The following is a 24122-nucleotide window of genomic DNA, read 5'->3' on the forward strand; positions in this document are numbered from 1 at the left end:
GCCACTGCACTCCAGTCTGGGTAACAGAGTGAGACTCCAACTCAAAAAAAAAAAAAAACAACAGATTTTATGGTCATATCCTAGAGTCCCTTGTAAACTGTGATGAAGACAGTAATAGCTCCTGACATTTATTGAGTACCTGCTATGTACCAGGTACTGTTCCAAGCTTATAGTAGTCCATTTAATTTTTAACCTACCCTGTGAGTTACACTTAACTATTATCTTTTTTGTTTTATAGATGAAGCAACTCAGGCACAGAAGAATTTAATATTAAGATGTTCAGGTTACATAAATAGTAAATGGGATAGCCAAAGTTTGAAGCCTAGTAATTCTCAATTTGGAGCCTATTCTCCGATCACAATATCATTCTTAATCTTGACAACCTATCTGATCTTAGTCTTTATAGAACCCAGAATAATGCAGGTGCATTTTATCAAATACTGCAGTGAAACAAATACTAGAAGCTGGTACCTCCTGTATAATGTGAGTAGTCCATTATATAGCCTTTGTGGGTAGTTTGTAAGACTTCATTGTATCTTATGAGTTTAAACTCAATAATAAAAAATTTAATTAACTAAATGATAAATAAAATTTTTATTTCACTATTTTTCCTCATTACATTTCTCATTAAGTATATCCTTATATTTTTTCCCTACTGTTTTGAGAAGTAATTTACATACTGTAAGGTCTGCTGTTTTTTAAATGCATAATTCAGTGGTTTTTAGTATATTCACAAAATGGGCAACTAATACCACTATCTAATTCTAAAACATTTTTATCACCTCCAAAAAAGAAACCTTTTATCCATTAGCACTCATTTCCTCCAGCCCTTGGCAGCCAGTGATCTACTTTTTGTTTTTATGGGTTTGCTTGTTCAGATATTTCATCTGAATAGGGAGTCATACAATATGTGGTTTTTTGTGACTGGTACTAAATGTAATGTTTCCAAAGTTTATTCATGTTGTAGCATGTATCAGTACCTCATTTCTTTGTATGGCTAAATAATATTCCATCTTCATATAATATCACATTTTGTTTATCTACTCATCAATTCACAAATATTTGGTTTATCTACACTTCTTGGCTGTTATGAATAAGCTACTGTGAGCATTCATGTACTAGTTTTTGTATAGACATATGTTTTCAGCTTTTTTGGTTATATGCTTAGGAATGGAACTGTGAGTCTTATGTTAACTCTGTTTTACATTTTGAGGACTGCTAGACAGTTTTTCAGAACTGTTGCATTATTTTACATTCTCATCAGCAGTGTAGGAGGGTACATTTTCTCCACATCCTCACCAACATTTGTTATTTCCTTTTTTTTTAAAAGCTATCCTTGTAGATGTGAATTAATATCTCATTTTGGTTTTGTTTGTAGTTCCCTAATGATTAAAGCTGTGAAACATCTTTTCATGTTCTTATTAGCTATCCTGTAGACCTTTGGAGAAATGTCTGTTCAGATCCTTTGCCTATTTTAAAACCTGAGTTTGTCTGTTTATTATTGAATTTTAAGAGTTCTTTATGAATTTTAGGTAGTAGATTCTTATAGATATGAGTTGCAAGTATTTTCTCCCGTTCTATGGGATTTTTAAAACTTTTGATAGTGTATTTTGAAGCACAAAAGTTTTAATTTTGATGGAAGTTCAGTTTATCTATTTTTTTTCCTGTGCTTTTGGTGTGTGATATGTAAGAAACCATTGCCTGATCCATGGGTCAAGATGATTTACTCCAATATTTTCTTCTAAGGGTTTTATAGTATTATATATATGACCAATTTTGAGTTAATTCTTTTATATAGTGGTAGGTAGTAGTCCATCTTCATTCTTCTGCATATGTATATTCAGTGGTACCAACACCATTTGTTGAAAAGACCATTCTTTCTCCATTGAATTGTCTTGACACCATTTGTCGAAAACTCAATTGACTGTAAGTGTAAGGTTTTATTTCTGGATTTAAAGTTCTATTTTGTTGTTCTGTATGTGCATCCTTATTTTAGTACTGTACCATCTTGATTACGATAGCTTTATAGTAAGTTTTGGAATCAGGAAGTATGACTCTTCTAACATTTGTTCTTTTTCAAGAGTGTTTTGGTTATTCGGAGTCCTTTGCATTTTCTTATGAATTTTAAGATCAGTTTGCTCGTTTCTGCAAAAAAAGCCAACTGGGATTTTTATAAAGATTGCATTGAATCTGTAAACCTATTTGGGGAATATTGTCATCTTAATTATATATTCTTAGAATTGTTTTTTAAATTAAAAAATAAGACATAATTTGTACCAACTAGCTTACAGTTTAGTAAGTTATGCTAATAACTAAGCACTAAAGTAATAATAATAATCACAAGAATTGCTAGTACTACTTCCTTCACTACTATTGATTACACTTATAAGAATATTTATTGGATTTTTGCCATGTCATAGTCTCTGCAGTAGTTTTGTTTACTTGTATTATCTCATTTAATCCTCACAAAAGTATTTTAAAGATGAGTAAAATTAGTCATACAAAGAAGAGTTTGGGCCAGACATTGTGGCTTTTGCCTGTAATCCCAGCACTTTGGAAGGCCAAGGCAGGAGGATTGTTTGAGCCCAGGAGTTTGAGACCATCTGGACAATCATAGTGACACCCTGTCTCTACCAAAAAAAAAAGAAGTGTATAATAAATGTTCTACAAGAGATAGAGATAAGGGATTTCTCTTTCAGATTTTATCTAGAGGAGCTTAGAATTAGACTGAAAATTAAGTACAGTTTTGATGAGAAGGAATCAGGTTTTTGAAAAGTTACCTCTTGAAGAAGTATCTGGTATCTGCAACATCTTGAAGAACCAAAGGAATTTTGTTGTTGGTAGTGCTGGTTGAGGTGTGCAAGTTTATATGGGAGTGGTTTGCTCAGATTTAGAGAGAGAAAAGACGGAGGAAAAGGGAAAAGAAGCAGAGGAATCTTTCATTTGATGACTTTGATCTTCAAAGTAGATTTGATGGTAATGTTATTTTTAGGATGAATTAAATATTGGGGGATGGAGTTAGAATCCAGAAAAGAATAGAAAAGTTAGAATAAGTATTGAGAAAAATATATGATATTAAAAGTAAGTAAGATTTTCAGGCAGTAGTGTGAAGGACCAACTGAGTCTAAATTCCATGAATTGATAATGAAACTGATTAACTTATTATTTTCTTCAGCACTGTGTGGTAACCTGACAGAAAAAAAAGAAATAACTGAAAGAATTTACCCAAAATTGGTATTTTGCAAGCTAGTTGTTAAAACATGAATTAGCCAGAAAATCTGAGATATCACCAATGGTATTATTGAAATGGTGAACCACAAAGTATGTGAAGGAAGATAACAGTGGCTGAATTTTAGAAACTGTTTGAAGAACTGTTGTTGCCCTTGAACAGATTAATATGGTAGTGATGTAGGAATTTAAGAAGGTGGGATAAGTGTGTGTGTGCAGGGGTGTGGGAGATTGCAAATTGAGATCTTGTCATCATTTGGATTTCTTTTTGGAAGGACTGTGGTATAGGTTTCTCTGCGTCTTAAAGATAGATAAAAATAAATGCCTTTAGAGGTGAGAGATTTAGAAAAATCTATGGCAGAAGTATTAAAAGAAATTGAAGTTCATACTCAGTACATCATGGGTAATGGGGTGAAATGAGCAAAGGGCTTTGATAGATTGCAGCTATGAGGATAGAGATGGAATAAGTAGGCGTTTTGTATGTACTTAAAAGGAAGAGCTATTGGTAAATTTGGTGAAATGATACTTTGTAGTCTATAATGGAGGGATTGGTATGTTTTCAAACATTAAGGCTAACATTTTAATAAAGTAATAACATTTGGAAAATTGTTTCCATTCATTACTTTTCCTAAGGCTAATTTCGTATGGTAAATGTACTTGTTCAGATGACAATAAATAAAAGTATGGCCTATGCAGGAGAAACCTTTGTGTCTTAGACTACATGTGTGTAATCTTCAAAGGGTAAGAATTGTATTGGTCTTACTGATTTTTGTTGAGTCCTAACAGTGCCAGGTATATGTATACTCAGTATATACTTATTGAATGATTGAAGGCCAATAAATAGGTTGAATTGAGAGAAGTGCCTTAAGTAATTAGCCCTTGGTACTGAAAGCTAAACACAATATTATAGCTCAGAAAATTTTGAATGTGTTTGTTTATAATGTGCTGATGTGCTGTGAAACAATTTAGGGCCTCAGTAGGGCAACTATCAGGTTGTAATGGAGGAGAGGGCTGTTTTGATGGAGTTTAGAACTCCTACCTCAGGAGCTCATTTGATTGTTCCTCCTAGCTACTTTTTTTCCTTCAAAATTAATATGGCAAGATCTAGCATACCAGGATGCTATAGCCTTTACTGAAATAAATATTTTCTTTTGTTCTCCTCTACCTTTTGTAATTCTTCCTTGCTTATGGAGAAAATTTGGACTTTATACCATAGCATACACACTCTGTACAATCTGGTCCCTTACCCACCTTTCCAGCCTTATTGTTTCCTTGTATACCTATTCTTCATCTCTGTCTCTCTCTGTCTCTGTCTCTCTCTGTCTCTGTCTCTCTCTCTCTCTCTCTCTCTCTCTGTCTCTCTCTCTCTCTCTCTTTCTCTGTCTTTTCTTTCTTTACTTTTCTTTCTTCCTTTCTTTTCTTTCTTTCTCCCTCTCTCTCTTTCTCTCTCTCTCTGCGCCTCCCTTCCCCCCCTTTTGCCATAGATACTGGTAAAACTTCATTTAAATTTCAAAAACATATATTGATCCCTTGTTAATTTCCCAAGTATTGTATGCTGTTCGGTTTTTCCTCTATGTCTTAAACTTGCCCACCTTGTTATTTTGTAACAAATTTTCTCCTGTACACAGGATTCTCTGTTCCCCTACTTTCTTTATCCATCTAAATGCCAACCTTTCAAGGCCCCCCACTTCCCTCATTCTTGCCTTGTATCAAGAATGTTGTTTATTTCTCATTTATAGTACTTATGTATAAATAAAAATACATCCATCTTCTGCACAGTTCAATGATAAACTCTGAGAGTTGAGAAATGCCATTTTTATTTTTTAATCTTTGGGTGTCGCTTATAGGCTTTCATAAATATTTGTAGTATTGCATCTGTTTGGGATGGTAGGGAGAAATAGTAGGCCATGGTGTGAGCCAGGTGATTATCACTGCCTGAAAGAATTGTGGACATATATAGTCCAATTCATTCCATCTTTTTACTTTCATTATTATTCTGTTCTTTTAGAACTTTGTATCTTACAGGGTCATTTGCCTTTATAACTTTAGTCAAATGAAACTCCTGCAAAGATACCTTGATGGATAGTAGACCCAGAATTTCTTCACTACAGGAATATAAGGCACATTTTCAAATACAGTTCTTACTCTTTCCAGAGGTCCTCAAACTCTTAAAACAGGGGGCCAGTTCACTGTCCCTCAGACCGTTGGAGGGGCGGACTATAGTTTTTAAAAAAAAACTATGAACAATTTCCTTTTTTTTTTTTTAACTATAGTCTGCCCCTCCAACGGTCTGAGGGACAGTGAACTGGCCCCCTGTTTTAAAAGTTTGAGGACCCCTGCAAGCAATAGTTAATGGGGAAGGAGGTAATCAGAAATCCATAGAGAAGAATAAAGTGTTTTAACTTATAACTATTTCAGAAAGAAGGTAGCAATTACACATCTTCTGTAGCCTATTGAGGAGGTTGTAGTGCTAACAGAGAGATGTGTCCTGAGTCTGTTTTGCTTTCAAAAATATTTCTTAACACCTCACCTTCTTTTTCTCTATGTAAGAGACAGAGAAAGAGAGAATGTGTGTACATGTGTGTAAAGAACATGAAACTTTATATACCTACAACTTTCCTGGGAAAAATTTTTTTTTAAATAAGGGAATACCTATCCTTGATATAGTATTTTATCTTATGTTAAGACTTGTGGCTTGAGAGGTAATTACAGTTTAGCCAGAAAATTTAGAATACTATGCTTTTTTTTATTATTCATGGATCATCTAGACATCATAGATATATAAGTCAAATTTCTCAGTGTCATATAGTGTAATATGTTATAACAATTTACCAATTTAAAGGTGAAAGTATTCATACACACTATTTCTAGTACTTATTTTGTAACTTAACAAACATCTGGTTAGCTAGATTTTAAAAAGAGGAAATAATCAAAGACTAAAATTTTATATTTCTTTTCATTAATGTCGAGATGAAGTCTAGATTCAATATAAGTCTACTTTTATTTTATAGGCCTATGAAGAATACACCAGCAAGCTAGATGCGCTTCAACAAAGAGAACAGCAGTTATTGGAATCCCTGGGGAATGGAAATGATTTTTCTGTTTCTAGCTCTGCATCAACAGACACCGTTACATCTTCTTCCTCTTCTAGCCTTTCAGTACTACCCTCATCTCTTTCAGTTTTTCAAAATCCCACAGATGTGTCACGGAGCAACCCCAAGTCACCACAAAAACCTATTGTTAGAGTCTTCCTGCCCAACAAACAGAGGACAGTGGTGAGTCAGTTTTTAATATTATTTTGCTGTTTCTTTGTATTTTTCAGAAAGATCAGTTGTTGAAAATTAATATATTACTCATATTCAGATATTATGCAAATAGAAACATCCACCTCAAACAAGAATGGAAACATGTCAAACACATAAAATAAAACAATAATGGAAAAGATATAATTATTCAGCGTGTCTATGTTCCTTAACTGGAACAAATCTTATTGTCTCTCATGTTAGATTTGACATATAAACATTCCTGCCAAACCTGAGCCACTCTTAAGTAGAAGCACTAGTTTAGAATCAATCAGAATTTCAAGACTTGAGCTTGTTTGTTATCTAATAGATGTCAGGTAAGGTTCATTCTTCACCCTTCAGAAATCCGTATTCTATGTTATTATCTATCAGATGTTGAATTTTCAGTGTGCTTGATTTATTTCCTCTTATCCACATAACTTTTGATCATTGATTATTAGTACACCATTGGAACCGTGTACTCTATAGGTAGCATTTAAAGCAAAGAAATCTGTAGAATTATTGTGGCTGGTCTGTAATCAAGTGCAAAAAATATTGTCAGTAGACTTAATAAATAATATGTCTACATGCATCACTACTTCTTTAATGTATATGGTTGCTTTTGACACTAACTTAAAATTTTCATTTCCAAATACAACTGAAGTCAAAGTTTTTCATTTTTTTCTCAGACAACAGGAATTAAAAGTAAGACTGTTGATGTTTATTGTTCCACAAATTCCTTTCTGATTAAAAATAAAGTTCTTATAAAGCCATGTTTATACTCTCAGAAGTTAAGAATTCCTGCATTAAAAATTAGACTGAAACTAATGGAAATACCAACTATCAGCCTATAGATTTTTATCTTACTTAAGAAATACGGTTTTCTGAAGGAGTTGTTCATTATCAGGGAATACCTTCATTCATATTTTTCCTGTCCATTTTTCTATGAGCAGACAAGTGTTTGTTGCAATAAAATGGACTATAATTATTCGTTTTGCAGAATTACTAATGAGTTTGTAAGACATGTTCAGTTCTCTTTTTTCTGTTGGTTAGAATGAAATTAAAGTTATTTTTTCACACATTAAAATGAAGATTTACTAAGCAGTATCTTTGCAGGGATGTCCACCCTCAAAAGGGGAATATAAAGCAGAATTATATGTGAACTATCTGTGAATAGAAATTCTATCTTTGAAGCAGCCTGTGTTATAAAACAATTTGTGGCAAATCATCCCATCCCCAATAGATCTTAAATTAATCCTTTATTGTCTGTATTCATGAGCAGAAAGTAGCAAATATGTTCTTCTTAAGTCCCATGCTTTTCACATCTCTTCATCCTCCTTCCAGGCTCTGCTGAACTTAGTAATTGTGTGAGTTCCTATATACAAACTACATAAAATTGGGGTTAGAGATAGCCTTCCATATTTCTCAGTCTGATCTAAATGATTAAGGTTAACAGCCTGTTTGTATTTATGAGGGAGGCTAAGAGAAATTTACAAGTATCACTAAAGCTTATATGTTTCTCTTTTAAAAGGCAATAAAGACAGTTGACACTCTTCAAAGATGTATAATGATCGTAAATGAAGAATTGTTAGATAATTGAGTAGGCTTACCTTAATTATTCTGACTAGGCTTAGTCAGGCTTAAATAAGTGACTTATTCTTATCTATTATACTCTCAGTTTAACTATTCACATTCAGTACTCAGAAAACCTGCATATCATGAACTTAGGAGGACTTATGAATAATCAGTAAATGAGTTCATGGTATTAAACTCTTTCAAGGACATTGTTTTGCCATTCTCCCTTTTATCTGAATCTTATCTGCTTATTTTTCTTCTTTTCTTCCCTCAGTTCTTATTATCAGTTACTATTTGAGCATTTACTATGCTATGTTCCAAGTTCTATGATAAGGTCTTTACATATATATTGTTTCAGCCAGGATAATTCACATTAAGTAAAATTGTGATATTGAATGACAGCTACTCTATCAAAATGCATAGCTGTGTCTGTTTGTCCTGAACACTCAGGATCAAAAGACAGTAGAACCTATTAGGAGTAAATGAACTCAGGTTCCAAGAATGAAATTACTTTTTGAAAGAGGATTTATAGTCCAAGTAGCACACTAAATACCTTGCTTTCATCTTTTTTCTCTCCAAAAATTCCATTGAAAGGATAAAGATGTATGAAAAGAATAAATTAGTGGAATTAATAAAACAGGATAGGATGCTATGAGAGTGCTAGAAATTTTTAGGAATTTCTGGGAGATGGAAAATATGTGATTGGATAAATGAATAAGCCAAAATAGAAAGCTAAATAAAATACTTGGAACTGGATTCTTACATAAAGGGTGCCATTCTTCTCAGCAAAATCCTGATGAATCATAAAGCTTAGCAGTCACAAAGAAAGTGGATTTGTCTCTTGGACAGTTATCAGAGTAATTAATCAAAGGTCTTGCTTGGGCAGGACAAAGTCATATGTCTTCAGGAATCAGGCAGGTAATTTAAACATGAATATTTTGAAGGTGAGTGTTAGTTGTGAGTCCTATGGAAAACCAAAGCAAACCAGACCTAGCTAAAAATGTTGAAATTCTGGATTTAAAAAAAGTTTTTAAAGGTGCTGGACAGATATTTTGAGACATCTGACACTGGGCTACTGAGTCCCCAGGGCGGCCTTAGATTTGTACATTTCCATAGAGATGTGAATCTTGCCTCCTGGAATTGTACAACAAGGAGACCCTGTAAATTCTTCTGTGTCTGTGGAGCAAATGGTTTATAGCAATTATTCCATGAAAAGACTCTGAAAACTGTTTTCTAAACAGTTTGAAATTTCTGCTGGAGAGTTCTAAATGAGTGAGAGTTTATTCAATTGAGTGTTCTGCATGAATGCTGCACGTGTTCAGATGAGGGGAACTGGACATTGGATGTCTCCGAACCTCTGAGAAACCCAGTGGCGAGTAAAGTAAAGCCTAAACTACCCAGGAATTAAATAATTCTCCACTTTCATCTGGAGTGTACCAGACTTTTCCTCAACCATGTACCTTTACTAATCTGTTTGTGCCTAGGAGGGAAAAACAGATTGCTTTCTCTTCCCATGCTTTCGTGTTTTTCCCCACCAAGCAGTTCTCCAGTTCTCTGTAGGCATCACCGGGTGTCCCACAATTTATCTCAATTCTGATGCTGTCTACTTGGAGACAGCATAGACCCTGCAAGTTAAGGGCCCAGTCCCACAAGACTGCTTCCTACTCGAGGTGCTAGTTGCATGTTCCAGGTTGTGACCTGTATTTCTTACCTACTGGCTGTAAATCAAGATAAGGAGAATGTTCCCACATTCTCCTTATCTTCAGTCATTTGCTAGAATAGCTCACAGAACTTAGGCAATGCTTATACTGGTTTACTATAAAGGATATTACAAAGAGTAAAAGATGTTACAAAGATTAACAGGAGAAAGAAATGTAGGACAAGGTATGTGGGAAGGGATGCAGGGCTTCCTCTCCAGGTGTGCCATCGTCAGTACCTCTAAGTGTTCAGCACTCTGGAAACTCTCTGAAACTTATATTTCAGGGATTTTCATGTTGACTCCATTGCTTAGGCATGACCAATTATTAGCTCAATCTCCAGGACCTCTCCCCTTCTTAGAGGTTGGTGGGTGGGACTGAAAGCTCCAAGCTTGTAATCATGGCTTAATCTTTCTGGTGACTAGCTCCTATCTTGGAACCTACCAAGAATCACCTCATTAAGACAAAAGAGACTCCTGTCACCTAGGAAATTCCAAAGGATTAGGAGCTCTGTGTCAGGAACCAGAATCAAAGACAAATATTAGATTAAAAGATACATCGAGCATCCCTGTCTCTTAGGAAATTACAAGGATTAAACATTTTAAAGAGAAAGAGCATATCTTAAATCATTTCACAGATATAAACTGGTAATCTGTAGGAGAATGAAAATTGGATTCCTGATTCTCGTTGGCAAACTGAGAGCTAAAAGGCAGTAGAGCAGAGCAATAAAAGATCTGATTAAAGTTGATAGCCGAACTAATATTCAAGAGTTCGGAGGAAAGCAAGACATTTTGGATATTTGGGGACTTAAAATTATTTTAGTAGAATATAATAGCTATTTAGAAATAGATCCCAGAGACTGGGCGCAGTGGCTTACATCTGTAATCCCAACACTTTGGGAGGCCAAGGCGAGAAGATCACTTGAGCCCCCAAGAGTTTGAGACCAGCTAAGGCAACATAGCAAGACCTTGTCACTACCAAAAGAATTGTAAAGATTTAGCTGGACGTGGTGGCATGCATCTGGAGGCTGAGGTTGCTTGAGTCCAGGAGCTCGAGGCTGTGGTTAGCTGTGATTGTGCCACTATCCTCCAGTCTAAGCGACAGAGTGAGACCCAACTCAAGAAAAAAAAGATCTGAGTTTAGGAGAATTTAATACTTTGAGGAAGAAAGTTTCAATCAGTAGGAAAAGAGCAAATTATTTAATTTTTGATGCTGGCTAAAATTGGACCTACATCTTAGATTAATTATAAAAATCTGATAGAATCAAGAGATTACATACAAAATAAATACTGTAAAAATTTCAAGAAAAATCTTAAGGGCTGCATGTAAAATCTAAGGGTTGAGGTCACTGTCTTAATCAAACTTAGCTCAATAGCTGTAAGAGACAGAAATATTTGACTGAATAAAATTTTTAAATGTATATATTATACCCCCCCTAAAAATAACAAGATCAGTAGTAAATTTGGAAACAATATTGGTGCCCAGATTACAAGAAGTAAATAGTCTTCTATATATACAAAAAGCACATCAAAATTGACAAGAAAAGGACAAATAACCCAATAGAAAAATAGGCAATTCATATAAGATTAAATCCACATGAACAGCAAAACACACAAACATTGCTCACATTCACTCAGGTGTGTGTTTTGCAAATTAAAGCACTCATGAGATTATTTTATCTGTCTGGCAAAAATTAAATTATTATAGGCAGGGGCAGGGAGAAAACTAGTCATTTAGTTGTGGGTAGAAATGGAAGTATTCCCGCTTATCATAAAGCACTTTGATAATATCTGTCAAAACTTAAAAGTACTATGTCTTCAGAGCCAGTACTCCCACTATTGAGAACTTAATACATAAAATAAAAGCACTAATATATAGACATCTATACAAGAATATTTGTTAAACCATTGTTCATGACAAAATATTTTGTCCCATCAATACAGAAATAAATGCGTAAATTATGATACATCCATACCACATAGTACAATACAGTTTGTAAAAATAGCCAGGCGTGGTAGCGTGCTCCTCTAGTTCTGGCTACTTGGAAGGCTGAGGTGGAAAGGATCGTCAGAGCCCAGCAGGTCAGTGCTGGAGTGACCATGAGCATGCCACTGCATTCCAGCCTGGGTGATAGAGTGAGACTTCAACTCAAAAAAAAAAAAGATTTTGTGCTCAAAGATTTTTCTAAAAATTATTAGTACTGAGTGAGAAAAGGAAAGATAGGAAACTATAATATTACTTGCTTGTGTTTTAGGTTATGTTTACTACATTGAGGTATTCTTGTAGGTCTAGAAGTATTCCTCTCACTTAGAAATACTGAATAAAATACTTTTATTTAAATGCATAGCTGAGCTCACTAGAAAGTAAAAAAAAACCTACAGAGGGTGAAAACAAAGAGGGATTTGAAAGCCAGAGAAGTATGAGAGCTGATGGGTTAAGGTCTCACTGAACTATAGGCCCTCGGGCCAAATCCAATTCACCATCAATGTGTGTACAACCTGCTAACTATGGATTTTACTTTTTTTTTTGAGTTGGAGTTTCTGTCACCTAGGCCGGAGTGCAGTGGCACACTCACGGCCACCCCAGTGTTGACCTGCTGGGTGCCGACGATCCTTCTGACTCAGCCTTCCAAGTAGCCGGAACTACAGGTACACACTACCACACCCGGCTAATTTTTTGATTTATTGTAGAGACGAGGTCTCGCCAAGTTGCCCAGGCTGGTCTCAAATCCGCAGGCTCAGGCAATCCACTCACCTTGGCCTCCCAAAGTGCTGGGATTACAGGCTGAGCCACCGAACCCAGCCCGGATTTTATATTTTTAAATGTTTGAAAAAAGTCAGAGGAAGAATAATATTTCATAACATGAAAATTAGATGAAATTCAAATTTCATTGGTCATAAATGAAGTGTTGTTGGAACATAGCAATGCTAATCTGCTTATGTATTGTCTGTAGCTGCTTTCATGCTGTAGCAGCAATGTTGAGTAGCTATATATCGCTGTATGGCCTATAAAACTCTGGTTCTTTGTGGAAGAAGTTTGCTGACCTCTGCTATAGTGGTCTCTAGTGGGTCAGTTTGTCACTCTGCAACAAAGGAATGACTGGGCCTTCAGCCCATCTCACAAAGGTAGTTAGATTCTCACATAAAGCTGACCCTTTGAGGGGCATTACCTTCAGTGAAAAGATAAAATCTATTCACTTGAATACATAAATATAGCAACAAAACAATCTGATTGTCTTTGCCAGAGCGCTAAATAAATATTAAAGCCTCTCCTCTAACTTCCTAACTATAATCTGTTTTCATCATGTGGTATTCACATTTATACTACCTCCATTGTACAGGAACCCTCAAGCCATGAAACAAATATAACAACTAGTCCTGGAGTGCACTCAGGCACTGGGCAGAAGCAGTGCAAACCTTCCCTCAGTCCAGCTAGGTCTTCTGAAATTTAAAGATAATACCCTACTAACTAGGTCAGGTGTGGTCAGGTGCGGTGACTCATGCCTGTAATCCCAGCACTTTAGAAGGCTCAGGTGGGAGGATCACCCAGGGGTTGGAGACTAGGGTAGGCAACACAGTGAGACCTCGCCTCCATAAAAAATCAAAAAATTAACCAGGTGTGATGGCATGTGCCTGTAGTCCCAGCTACTCAGGAGGCTGAGGCAGAAGAATTGCCTGAGCCAGGAGATTGAAGCTGCCATGAGCTGTGATCTTGCTACTGCTCTCCAGTCTGGGTGACAGAGTGAAACCCCACCTCAAGAAAAAAACAAAAACCCCAGCAGAGTTAGACTTTTAAGAAGGAACCAAATGAAATTTCTAGGTAGTCTTGAAATTTAAAACACAATGAATAACATAATCTATGATGTATTCTTGCTTGGAATAATTTTGTTGAGTGTCAAGCTTTTGCACTTGCTATTTTATAAGAAACCATAGAGGATAAGGGAAAAAGTTAAGCACTATGAGGAAACCATTAGACAAATTCTACTTCCTATAAGACAGTAGGCCAGTACTCTTTGATAAGTGAATGTCATGGAGATTTAAATGGTTGGGGGTTATTTACACTAAACTAGAAAGACCGAAGAAACATAACAACTAAATGCATTGTGTGATTCTGATTTGGAATTGGGATAAGGAAGAGCCATTCTTGGGATTTGGGGACTTTTGAACATTGATTGAATATCAGATGTCATTATGGAAATATTGTTAATTTTCTTAAATGTGATAATGGTAATGTAATTATATAGAAGAACATCTTATTCTTAGGAAGCACATACATAAATATTTAGGGGTTCAGTGTCATGATGACTGCAACTTTTTCCCCACTTTGTTGAGACATAATTTATACACAGTAAAGTTTATGAATTTCAACTGTATAGCTCACTGACTTTTTACATGTTGAATATCATGCAGATGAAGATTTAAAACATTCCCAGTGCTTTAGAGGGCTCTCCTGTGCCCCTCTAATTCAGTATTCACCCTCAAAAGGAACCACTGTCTAACTTCTGTCTCATTTAGTAACTTAACTTCAAATGGTGAAATGGAAAACAAAAATGTAGAAAAAGAAAGCAAATATGAAAAAATAATAATTTTAAAAACGAAGTAAAGAGAGTTTGGATTTTAATTGTACCATTCCATCAGACTTTCTATGTGTTCAAAATTTCTAATTATAGAGTTAGAAAAATTGAAACAACATAAAATAAAACATAGTAAGCTCGAAAAAAATATTTGTCACTAGAGAAAAAAATGAGCATACTGGTATTGATTTGAGAAGGTAGCAAGGTAGCAATCTAAATGAATTCTCAGTATGTCGAGTTAGTTACAGCAAATTACAGGACAAGTATTAAGATGCTATATAAAAATTAAAGTATTCTATTTATTTAGAAAACCCAGTGGATGAGGTAAAGCTAGATTAAACAACTAAAAGGAGAATTAATGAACTCTAGAAAGCAAAGAAGGAGAGTAAATAGGAAATATAAAAGAGAGGATTTAGATGTGGTGGCTGACGCCTATAATCCCATCACTTTGGGAGACTGAGGTAAAAGGATTGCTTGAGCTCACAGGTTCGAGACCAGCCTGGAAAACTTGGCAAGACCTCATCTCTACAATAAATCAAAAAATTCGCCGGGCGTGGTGGTGCATGCTTGTAGTTCCAGTTATTTGGAAGGCTGAGGCAGAAGGATCACCTGCACCCAGCAGGTCAAGGCTGTGGTGGCTGTGAGCGTGCCACTATACTCAGTCTGGGTGACAGTGAGACTCCAAATGAAAAAAAAAGAGGTTAAAAGGTATGAAAGATGGAACAAACAGTTTCAGTATGTTTCAAAGGTGTTCTAGAATATAAGAATAGAAATAGAGCAAAATTCAAAGAAATGATGGCTAAAATTTGAGTCATATGAATCTAATTATTTGGGAAGCACAAGCTCTGAGTCAGATAGATAAATCCATAATAGACATAACAAAATAAAGATTATTGTAAAAACTCTCAAAGAAAAAATTTTATACAAAAGAATTACAATTAGATTAGCAAAATTTTTCTTCATAGCAGCTATAGAAGTCAGGAAACAATAGAATAATATACCTGTAAATCTTTCAGCTAAGCTGTGTTTAATTAGGTTAACTATGGGTGAATGCACAATAAAGGCCTTTGCAGAGGAAGAGGAAGAGTTTATCTTCCACAGACTCTGCTTCATGGAACCACCCAAAAAAGTTAATTTTAGAAAAAAAATTAAACACATAAAGAAGGAATGAAATGTAAAAGCTAAACCAACAACTATAAAATTTGTAGAGGAGAACACGGGAGATCTTTGTGACCTGAAGTTTGGCAAATATTTCTTTTTTTTTTTTTTTTTTTTTGAGTTAGAGTCTCACTCTGTCGCCCAGACTGGAGTGCAGTGGCTGCTCCCAGCCATCGCAGCCTCGACCTACTGGGCTCCGACAATCCTTCCGCCTCAGCCTTCCACGTAGCTGGAACTACAGACGCACACTACCACACCTGGCTAATTTTTTATTTATTGTAGAGATGAGGTCTTGCCAAGTTGCCCAGGCGGGTCTTGAACCCGTGGACTCAGGCATTCCACTCATCTCAGCCTCCCAAAGGTGCGGGATTATAGGCTGAGCCACCGAGCCCGGCTAAATATTTCTTAAATATGACACTAAAAGTACAATTCATAATGAACATATTGATAAATTGGACTTAATCAAAATGTAAAACTTCTCTTCCAAACATGGTGTTGAGTATAAAAGAACAAACCACAAATTGACAGATAATCTTTGCAAAGCACATATCTGACCAAGGGCATGTAGCTAGAATATACAAAGAACCTGAAAATGCGGTAATAAGAGAAAAAAAACCTAATTAAAAAATGGACAAAAGATTTGAACAGACACTTCATCAAAGAAGATATTTGGTTGGTAAATAAACACATGAGAAGATGTTCGACATTGTTAGTCTTTAGGGAAACGCAAATTAAATAGGCACGAGGTACTATTACATGTCTCTTAAAATGGCTAAAAATTAAGAATGACCATACCAAGTATTAGTGAGGATATGAAGGAAGTAGAATTTCCATACACTGCTGATAGGAATGTTTAATTGCATGACCACTTTGAAATACAATTTGGCAGTTTTATTTAATGAAATCCCTTTCAAAATCCCAGCAGTGTTTTTTTGCAGAAATAGAAAAATCTATCCTAAAATGCATGTAGAATCTAATCTTAAGGGACCCCAAGTACACAAAACAACCTCAAAAAAAAAACAAAGTTGTAGGTCTTGTACTTCCTGATCTCAAAACTTATTAAAAAGTTATAGTAATTAAAATTGAAAGATACTGGAATAAAGACAGATGGAAGAGAGTCTAGAAATAAGACTTTACGTGTATGGTCAGATGACCTTTGACAAGGATACCAAAGATCTCTCCATGGAGGAAGAGAATCTTTTCAACATACAGTGTTGAAAAATTGAATTATCCACATGCAGAAGAATAAAGTGGGACCCCTACCTTATACATGTACAAAAATTAAAATGAATCAAAGACCGAAACATAAGAGCCAAAATCATAAAATTTTTGAAGAAAACACAGGAGAAAAGCTTTATGACATTGGATATGGCAATGATTTCTTGGCTGTGACACCAAAAGCACAGGCAACATAAGTAAAATTAGAAAAATTTGACTCTCAAAATTTAAAACTTCTCTGCATCAAAGGATATAGTCGATAGAAAAGGCAACCTAGAATAGAAGAAATATTTGCAAATCATGTATCTGATAAGGGGCTAATATCCAGAATGTATAAAGAACGTGTACAACCAACAATAGGAGAACAACCCAGTTTAAAAAAAGCAAACAGACTTTTCTTTAAAGAAGAGCATTGCTAATCATCAGGAACACGCAAATCAAAATCACCATGAAGGCTAGGCGCAGTGGCTCACGCCTGTAATCCTAACACTTTGGGAAGCCGTGGTGGGAGGATTGCTTAACCCAGTAGGTGGAGACCAGCATAGGCAACATAGCAAGACCTTGTCTCTACAAAAAAAAAAGTGTAATGGTGCGCATCTTTAGTCCCAGCTGCTTGGGAGGCTGAGGCAGAAAGATCACCTGAGTCCAGAAGGTCAAGGCTGTGGTGAGCTGTGATTGTGCCACTGCACTCCAGCCTGGGTGACAGAGTGAGAGCCCAGCTTAAAAAAAATAATAAATCACAGTACTGTCTCATACCCATTAGGATGACTATTGTCAAACAAACAAAACAGATTAAGAGTTGACAAGAATGTGCAGAAATTAGACCCATTGTGCACTGTTGTAAAATGGTGCAACTGCTATGGAAGACAAGGTGACAGTTCCTCAGAAAACTAAAAATGGCATTACCATATAACCCATCAATTCTACTTTTGAGAATATACCCAAAATAATAAAAAGAATAACAACAACATCATTCACAATAGCCAAAAGGTAGAAGCAACCTGAATGTCCCGTGATGGAAGAATGGATAAACAAAAATATGGTGTACATGTATGATGGAATATGATTCAGCCTTAAACAGAAGGACTTCTGACACATTTTACAACAGATGAATCTTCAAGGCATTATGCTAAGCGAAGTGATCCCATCATACAAACACTGGTACCTAGAGTATTCCGATTCATAGAGACAGAAAGTGGAATGGTAGTTTCCAGGGTCTGGGCAAAGGGGCAATGGGGAGTTGTTTAATAGGTGCTGAATTCCAGTTTTGCAAGATGAAAAGAGTTCTGGGGATTGGTTGCACAACAGTGTGAATGTACTTAGCACTATTGAACTGTATACTTAAAAGTGGTTAAATAAACTTTTGTCCAAGCACAGTGGCTCATGCCTATAATTCCAGTGCTAGGAAGGGCAGTGTAGGAAGGTCGTTTGAGGCTAGGAGTTCAAGACCAGCCTGGGCAATATAGCAAGACACTGTCTCTACAAACAATTTTAAAAGAAATTATCTAGGCATAGTAGCATGCGCCTGTAGTCCCAGCTACTTAGGAGATTGAGACCAAGGATCTCTTGAGCCCAGGAGCTGGAGGTTACAGTGAACTATGATTGCACTACTATACTTCAGCCTGAGAGACAGAATAAGACCTTGTCTCTATTTTTTTTTCAGCTTATTAAAAATAAATAAAAAGATGGTTAGCTTTATGTTAGGTAAATTTAAATCAATTAAAAAAAAAATACTAGAGTGGGCTCAGTGGCTCAGCCTGTAATCCTGCGCTTTTGGGAGGCTGAGGTGAGTGGATTGCCTGAGCCCATGGGTTCGAGACCCACCTGGGCAGTGAGACCTCATCTCTACAATAAATCAAAAAATCAGCCGGGCGTGGTAGCGCATGCCTATAATTCCGGCTACTTGGAAGGCTGAGGCGGAAGGATCACCGGAGCCCAGCAGTTCGAGGCTGTAGTGGCAGGGGCGGCCACTGCACTCCAGTCTGGGCAACAGAGTGAGACTCCAACTCAAAAAAAAAAATACTAGTGTGCTATGTATGTGAAAAGTTAAACTGGGCATGGTAGCTGATGCCTATAATCCTAACACTTAGGGAGGCCAAGACAGGAGGATTGCTTGAGGCCAGGAATTTGAGAACCAGCCTGAGCAAAATGAGCAAGACTCCAACCCTACAAACTTTTTAAAAAATTAACCAGATGTGGTGGTATGTGCCTATAGTCCTGACTGAGGTGGGAGGATTATGTGAGCCCAGGAGTTCAAGGTTATAGCGGGCTAGGATTGTCACTATACTCCAGCTTAAGCAACAGAGTAAAACTGTCTCTTTAAAAAAAAAAAAAAGTTAATCATACAGTTAGCATATGACCGAGCCATTCTACTTCTAGGTATTTACCCATGAGAAAAGCAAGCATATGTTTATACAAAGGTTTGCACACAAATGTTTCTAGCTGCTTTATTTGTAATAGCCCAAAACTGGAAGTAACCCAAATGTCCATCAACAGGTGAATGGTTAAGCAAATTGTGGCACATTCATAAAATGGAATACTATTCAAGAGAAAGGAATGAACCACTGATGCACAGGACAATAGATGAATCTCATATGTTGAATAAAAAAATCCAGACAAAATGAATACATACTTTGTAATTTCATTTATATAAAATTCTTGACTGGGCGCATTGCTCATGCCTGTAATCCCAGCACTTTGGGAGGTCAAGATGAGAGAACTGGTTGAACCCCAGGAGTTGGAGGACTACCGTAGGCAACATAGCAAGAGCTTGTCTCTACCAAAAAAGATAATAATTAGCTGGGTGTGATGGCGTGCACCTGTAATCCATGCTACTCAGGAGGCTGAGCAAAAGAATTCACTGAATCCGGGAGGTTGAGGCTGCTGTGAACCATGATTGTGCCACTCCCCTCAAACCTGAGCAACAGAGTGAGACCCTAACTCAAAAAATATAAATAAATAAATAAAAACAAAATGTCTGTTTTACTATTTGGACAGACATGGTGCCTCACACCTGTAATCCCAACACTTTGGGAGACTGGGGCAGGAAGATTGGCTGAGCTCAAGAATTCAAGACCAGCCTCAGCAAAATAATGAGACCTTATCTCTACAAAATATTTTCTGGGCATAATGGCATGTGCCTGTAAATCACAGCTACTCAGAAGGTTGAGGCAGAAGTATTGCCTGAGCCCAGGAGGTAGAGGCTGCAGTGGGCCATGATTGTGCTATTGCGCTCCAGTCTGAGCAATAGAGTGAGACCTCAACTCAAAAAACAAAGAGCAAAAATAAATGAAATAGAAAACAAAATTATAGTAGAAATAATCAGCAAAATAAAGGATGAATATTTGAAAATATTAAAATAAATCTGGCAAGAATATACATGAAATATAGTGAAAAGTACAGTAATATTAGTAATCATAAAGATGCCTTAACTACTGTTAGAGTTTTAAAATTGAGTACAATGAACATCCTCGAATAAAAAATTTAAGACACATAAGCAAAATGGATTAGTGACCAGTAATATATGTTTCCAAAATGAATAACAAAATTAAAAACTCAAATATGCCCTGTAGGGGATGAAAAGCTCTTCCTCTACCTTCATAGTTTTTTTGACTGGGACCCTGTGAATTAGACTGACAAATGACATTAACAGGAGAAAGACATACAAGTTTTATTTGATACTAATATTCTTGGTTCATACGTGAACTCATTATATAATAAGAAACGAAGGCCCAATATGCATATACACTGAGAGATTATATACTAATTCAACAAAGAATGATAAATTGTGGAGGTGTAAAAGGCCAAAGAAAGAGGGCAGGGTTTCTAGGGGCAGTAGGTTGGGGGAGATTAATACAGGGAGGAATCTAGTAGATAAAATAACCTAAAGTTATTTTTGTAAGATTTATCTCAGTATTATCTCGTGTGGCCATAAAACTTTCTGTTCTTCAGGAGCAGGAATTTATGGCAGTCCTCATCTCTCAGACATTTTTCTTTAAGACAGATAAAGGGTAAATCAGATTAAGGAAGATCTGGAAGGCTTCTTTTTGCATCCGCTAATTCTTAATCGCCTTCAGCACAAAACAATCCTTATGCCAAAAGTGGCATATTTTGGGGTGGCATATTCTGCCCCTATTCAGCCTATAATCACTAAAGAAAAAAAATTGATATAATATACATATTATTCATGCCTATTTTATAGGCTAATTCTATAAAACATTTAAGAAATGTAGAATCCTGGCCGGGCAGAGTGGCTCAATCCTGTATTCTCAGCACTTTGGGAGGCCGAGGTGAGGGGATTGCCTGAGCCCATGGGATTGAGAACAGCCTGGGCAACTTGGCGAGACCTAATCTCTACAATAAATTTTTTTAAATAGCCAGACGTGGTAGCGCATGCTTGTAGTTTCAACTACTTGAAGACTAAAGCGGAAGGATTGCCTGAGCCAAGCATGTTGAGGCTGCGGTGGTGGCGAATGTGCTGCTGCACTCTAGCCTGGGCGACAGAGTGAGACTCCAACTAAAGAGAAAAAAAATTTAACGCAGTTCACGTTTGCAAATTAAAGGAGAAGCACTGTATAAACAGCACTCGATACAATAAACAAAAGACTTTTGATAGTATTCAGCACCCTTTTGTGATTAAGGAAAAGAAAATTCTGTAACTTTGACTAAAAGAACTTCCTTAAGTTAGTAAGGGATATCTACCAAATATGTCTAAGAAGCATTTTGCCTAATGGTACATTCTCTTTAAAATTGGAAACAAACCAGACAAAGATATCTACTGTTGCCACTTTTGTTCAATATGGTATTAAAAATCCTAGCCAATTCAGTGCAAGTCAAAGATATTTAAAAAAATAATAAAAGCCAGCTCAGTGGCTCAGCCTGTAATCCCGTGCCTTGGGAGGCTGAGGTGAGTGGATTGCCTGAGCCCGCAGGTTTGAGCCCTGCCTGGGCAACTTGATGACACCTCATCTCTACAATAAATCAAAAAATTAGATGGGTGTGGTAGTGCACACCTGTAGTTCCAGCTACTTGGAAGGCTGAGGCGGAAGGATCGCCAGAGCCCAGCAGGTCGAGGCTGCAGTGACTGGGAGCGGCCACTGCACTCCAGTCTGGGCGACAGAGTGAGACTCCAACTCAGTAAAAAAAACAAAATAAGGATCCCGGGTGCAGTGGCTGAGGGACAGAGTAAGACCTTGCCTCTATTTTTTTTTTCAGCTTATTAAAAATAAATAAAAAGATGGTTAGCTTTATGTTAGGTAAATTTAATTCAATTTTTTTAAAAAACTAGTGTAGTACGTATGTAAAAAGTTAAACTGGGCATGGTAGTTCATGCCTATAATCCTAACACTTAGGGAGGCCCTTTGTGATGTGAAGGCAAGAGGGTTTCCTGAGTTCAGGGGTTCAAGACCAGCCTGAGCAACATGGTGAGATCTTGTCTCTACAATAGATAAAAAAAATTAGTGGGCATGGGAGCACCTTCCTGTAGTTCCAGTTACTTGGAAGGCTGAGGCAAGTAAGAGTGCCTGAGCCCAGGTCGAGGCAGTGGTGGCTGGGAGCGTGCCACTTCACTCCAGTGTGAGCAAAAGAGTGAGACTGTCACTAAAAAAAAAATAAAAATTTTAAAAATTTAAAGATAAAAACCGTAAGGACTAGAAACAAAACTGTAGTTATTTGCAAATGATTTGTTTGTGTAGAAAATCTAAGAAATCTATTCAGAAATTATTAAATAAAACTTAGCACTTGTTCTGGTAAGATGGCGACAACATAGTGGAATTGTGAGATTCTCCAAACATAAGTTCCCAAAAAGACTCTTACTTTCCTTCCCCCCCTACCAGCCGCCCTGGTCTGAGGCCCGGGGACCCTCAGTCCCACATAGGGCCAGATTGTGTGGCCCCCAGCTGCTGCTGCTCCACTATATGTGACCCCCACCTGCGTGGGAGTCTTGGGTCTCAGCTCCCTCCCTGGCTACATTGTCTCACCCAGCACCAAGCCACCGGTCACCCAGGGAGGCTCTGGATACCCACCCCTCAGAGATCCCGGCTCCATTTCTGACTGAAGTACCCTGTGAGGGGCCTAGGGCCACTCTCGCCACTCACCGCCTGCCCTATGGAGCTCTGGAGCTCTGGGTCCACCCTGGCTGAGGCACCCAGCGTGCAACCCCATGCTTGTGTAAGGGAACAGCATATCTTAAGGAGGTGCTGATTGGAGGCTCTCAGCTCCACAGGAGGGAACTCCCAACTTTCTCCTCCACCCCAACCTGCTGGTGGCACACCGGATCCAACGCTCAGCTGTGCAGTTGATCCCCGGTGCCTCACACGCCACCATAGCCCATTATAGTGGATCGCCCAGGGACCCAGACGAGGAGAGAGGATCCACAAAAGAGGAGCTGCCACCTTGGCCATTTCCCAGGCAGAGATTTGCATTGCCCCGCCCACGTACGAGCAGCCTCCACCTTGGTTCCTAAGGTAACATCGCTAAACAGGAGACAAATCCCCTCCCCTACACTGAATCAGACACAGGCAACTAAGCATTGCAGACCTCTCAGGCAGCAGGGTAAAGGAACAAACCCAAGCTTCAAGTAAATCTATCTGCCTGCAATGAAAGCAAAGGGGAGAGGCTGGAGATTAGAGGTGAAGAGACTTTAGACACTCAGGAAAGATTCCACAGCTAGTCTGATTTCTTATTTTGACTTTGGATTTTATCATGTTGACTGTTTGTTTTGCTCACTTTTGTTTGCTTTTTGACTTACACTATCTGTTTGTGTAGGGGAAAGCACATCAAAAGGCATGATTTTATTGGTCTTTGTGTAGCTACCGGTATTTTTTAGGGAATTTTGCTTGCGTGTCTTTTTCACTTCTCTCTGTCCTTGTGTCTCTCTTTCACCTGTTAGTTAGTATGTATGTCTGTTTTCCCTCTCACTGTTCTCTCTTTCTAACTTCCTATTGAACCCCCCTTCCTCCATTGTTTTCCTCTTTCGTACCTCCTTTTGTTCCAGGAGCCAAATCTACATCCCGCTGCACAGACAGATTGTAAGGCAGTGGGAAATAGGTTCCAGTGTGCCCATACACCTGTTGGTGGATGCTGGAATCATCAGATAGATTCTGAATCACAGCTTCCCCCTCAATTAAACCTCAGAACTGCAGAAAGTACAGTACACAGCCCACACTCAAGTCTCAAAAGTGAACAAAGCCAGAGGACCCTCATAAGGAAGAATAAGAGATTAAACAAGCAAAGCAAAAACAACCCCACCTTTCCTGAAAAACAGAATTAAAGAAGGGGAGGGAAAGGGGGAGAGAGAGAAAAATCTACACAAATGAAGAAAAACCAAAAGAAGAATATAGGTCTCTCCAGACCTCTGGGAGGGCAGACACTGAGAAAACTGACTTCGGAATG

The 24122-nt window shown here is 37.3% G+C and overlaps 1 protein-coding gene across 1 annotated transcript in view; it reads left to right on the top strand.

Moving 5' to 3' along the window:
* Nucleotides 1-24122, top strand: part of BRAF (B-Raf proto-oncogene, serine/threonine kinase) — a 151702-nt gene that overhangs the window by 5551 nt on the left and 122029 nt on the right. The window contains exon 2 of the mRNA XM_008068634.2: nucleotides 6240-6503. Within this exon, the coding sequence (XP_008066825.2) occupies nucleotides 6240-6503 (264 nt within the window). The remainder of the gene's footprint in view (nucleotides 1-6239; nucleotides 6504-24122) is intronic.

This window comes from Carlito syrichta, unplaced genomic scaffold, assembly GCF_000164805.1.
Source record: "Carlito syrichta isolate Samal-C Ts95f unplaced genomic scaffold, Tarsius_syrichta-2.0.1 Scaffold311381, whole genome shotgun sequence".
In the NCBI taxonomy this organism is placed as follows: Eukaryota; Metazoa; Chordata; class Mammalia; order Primates; family Tarsiidae; genus Carlito; species Carlito syrichta.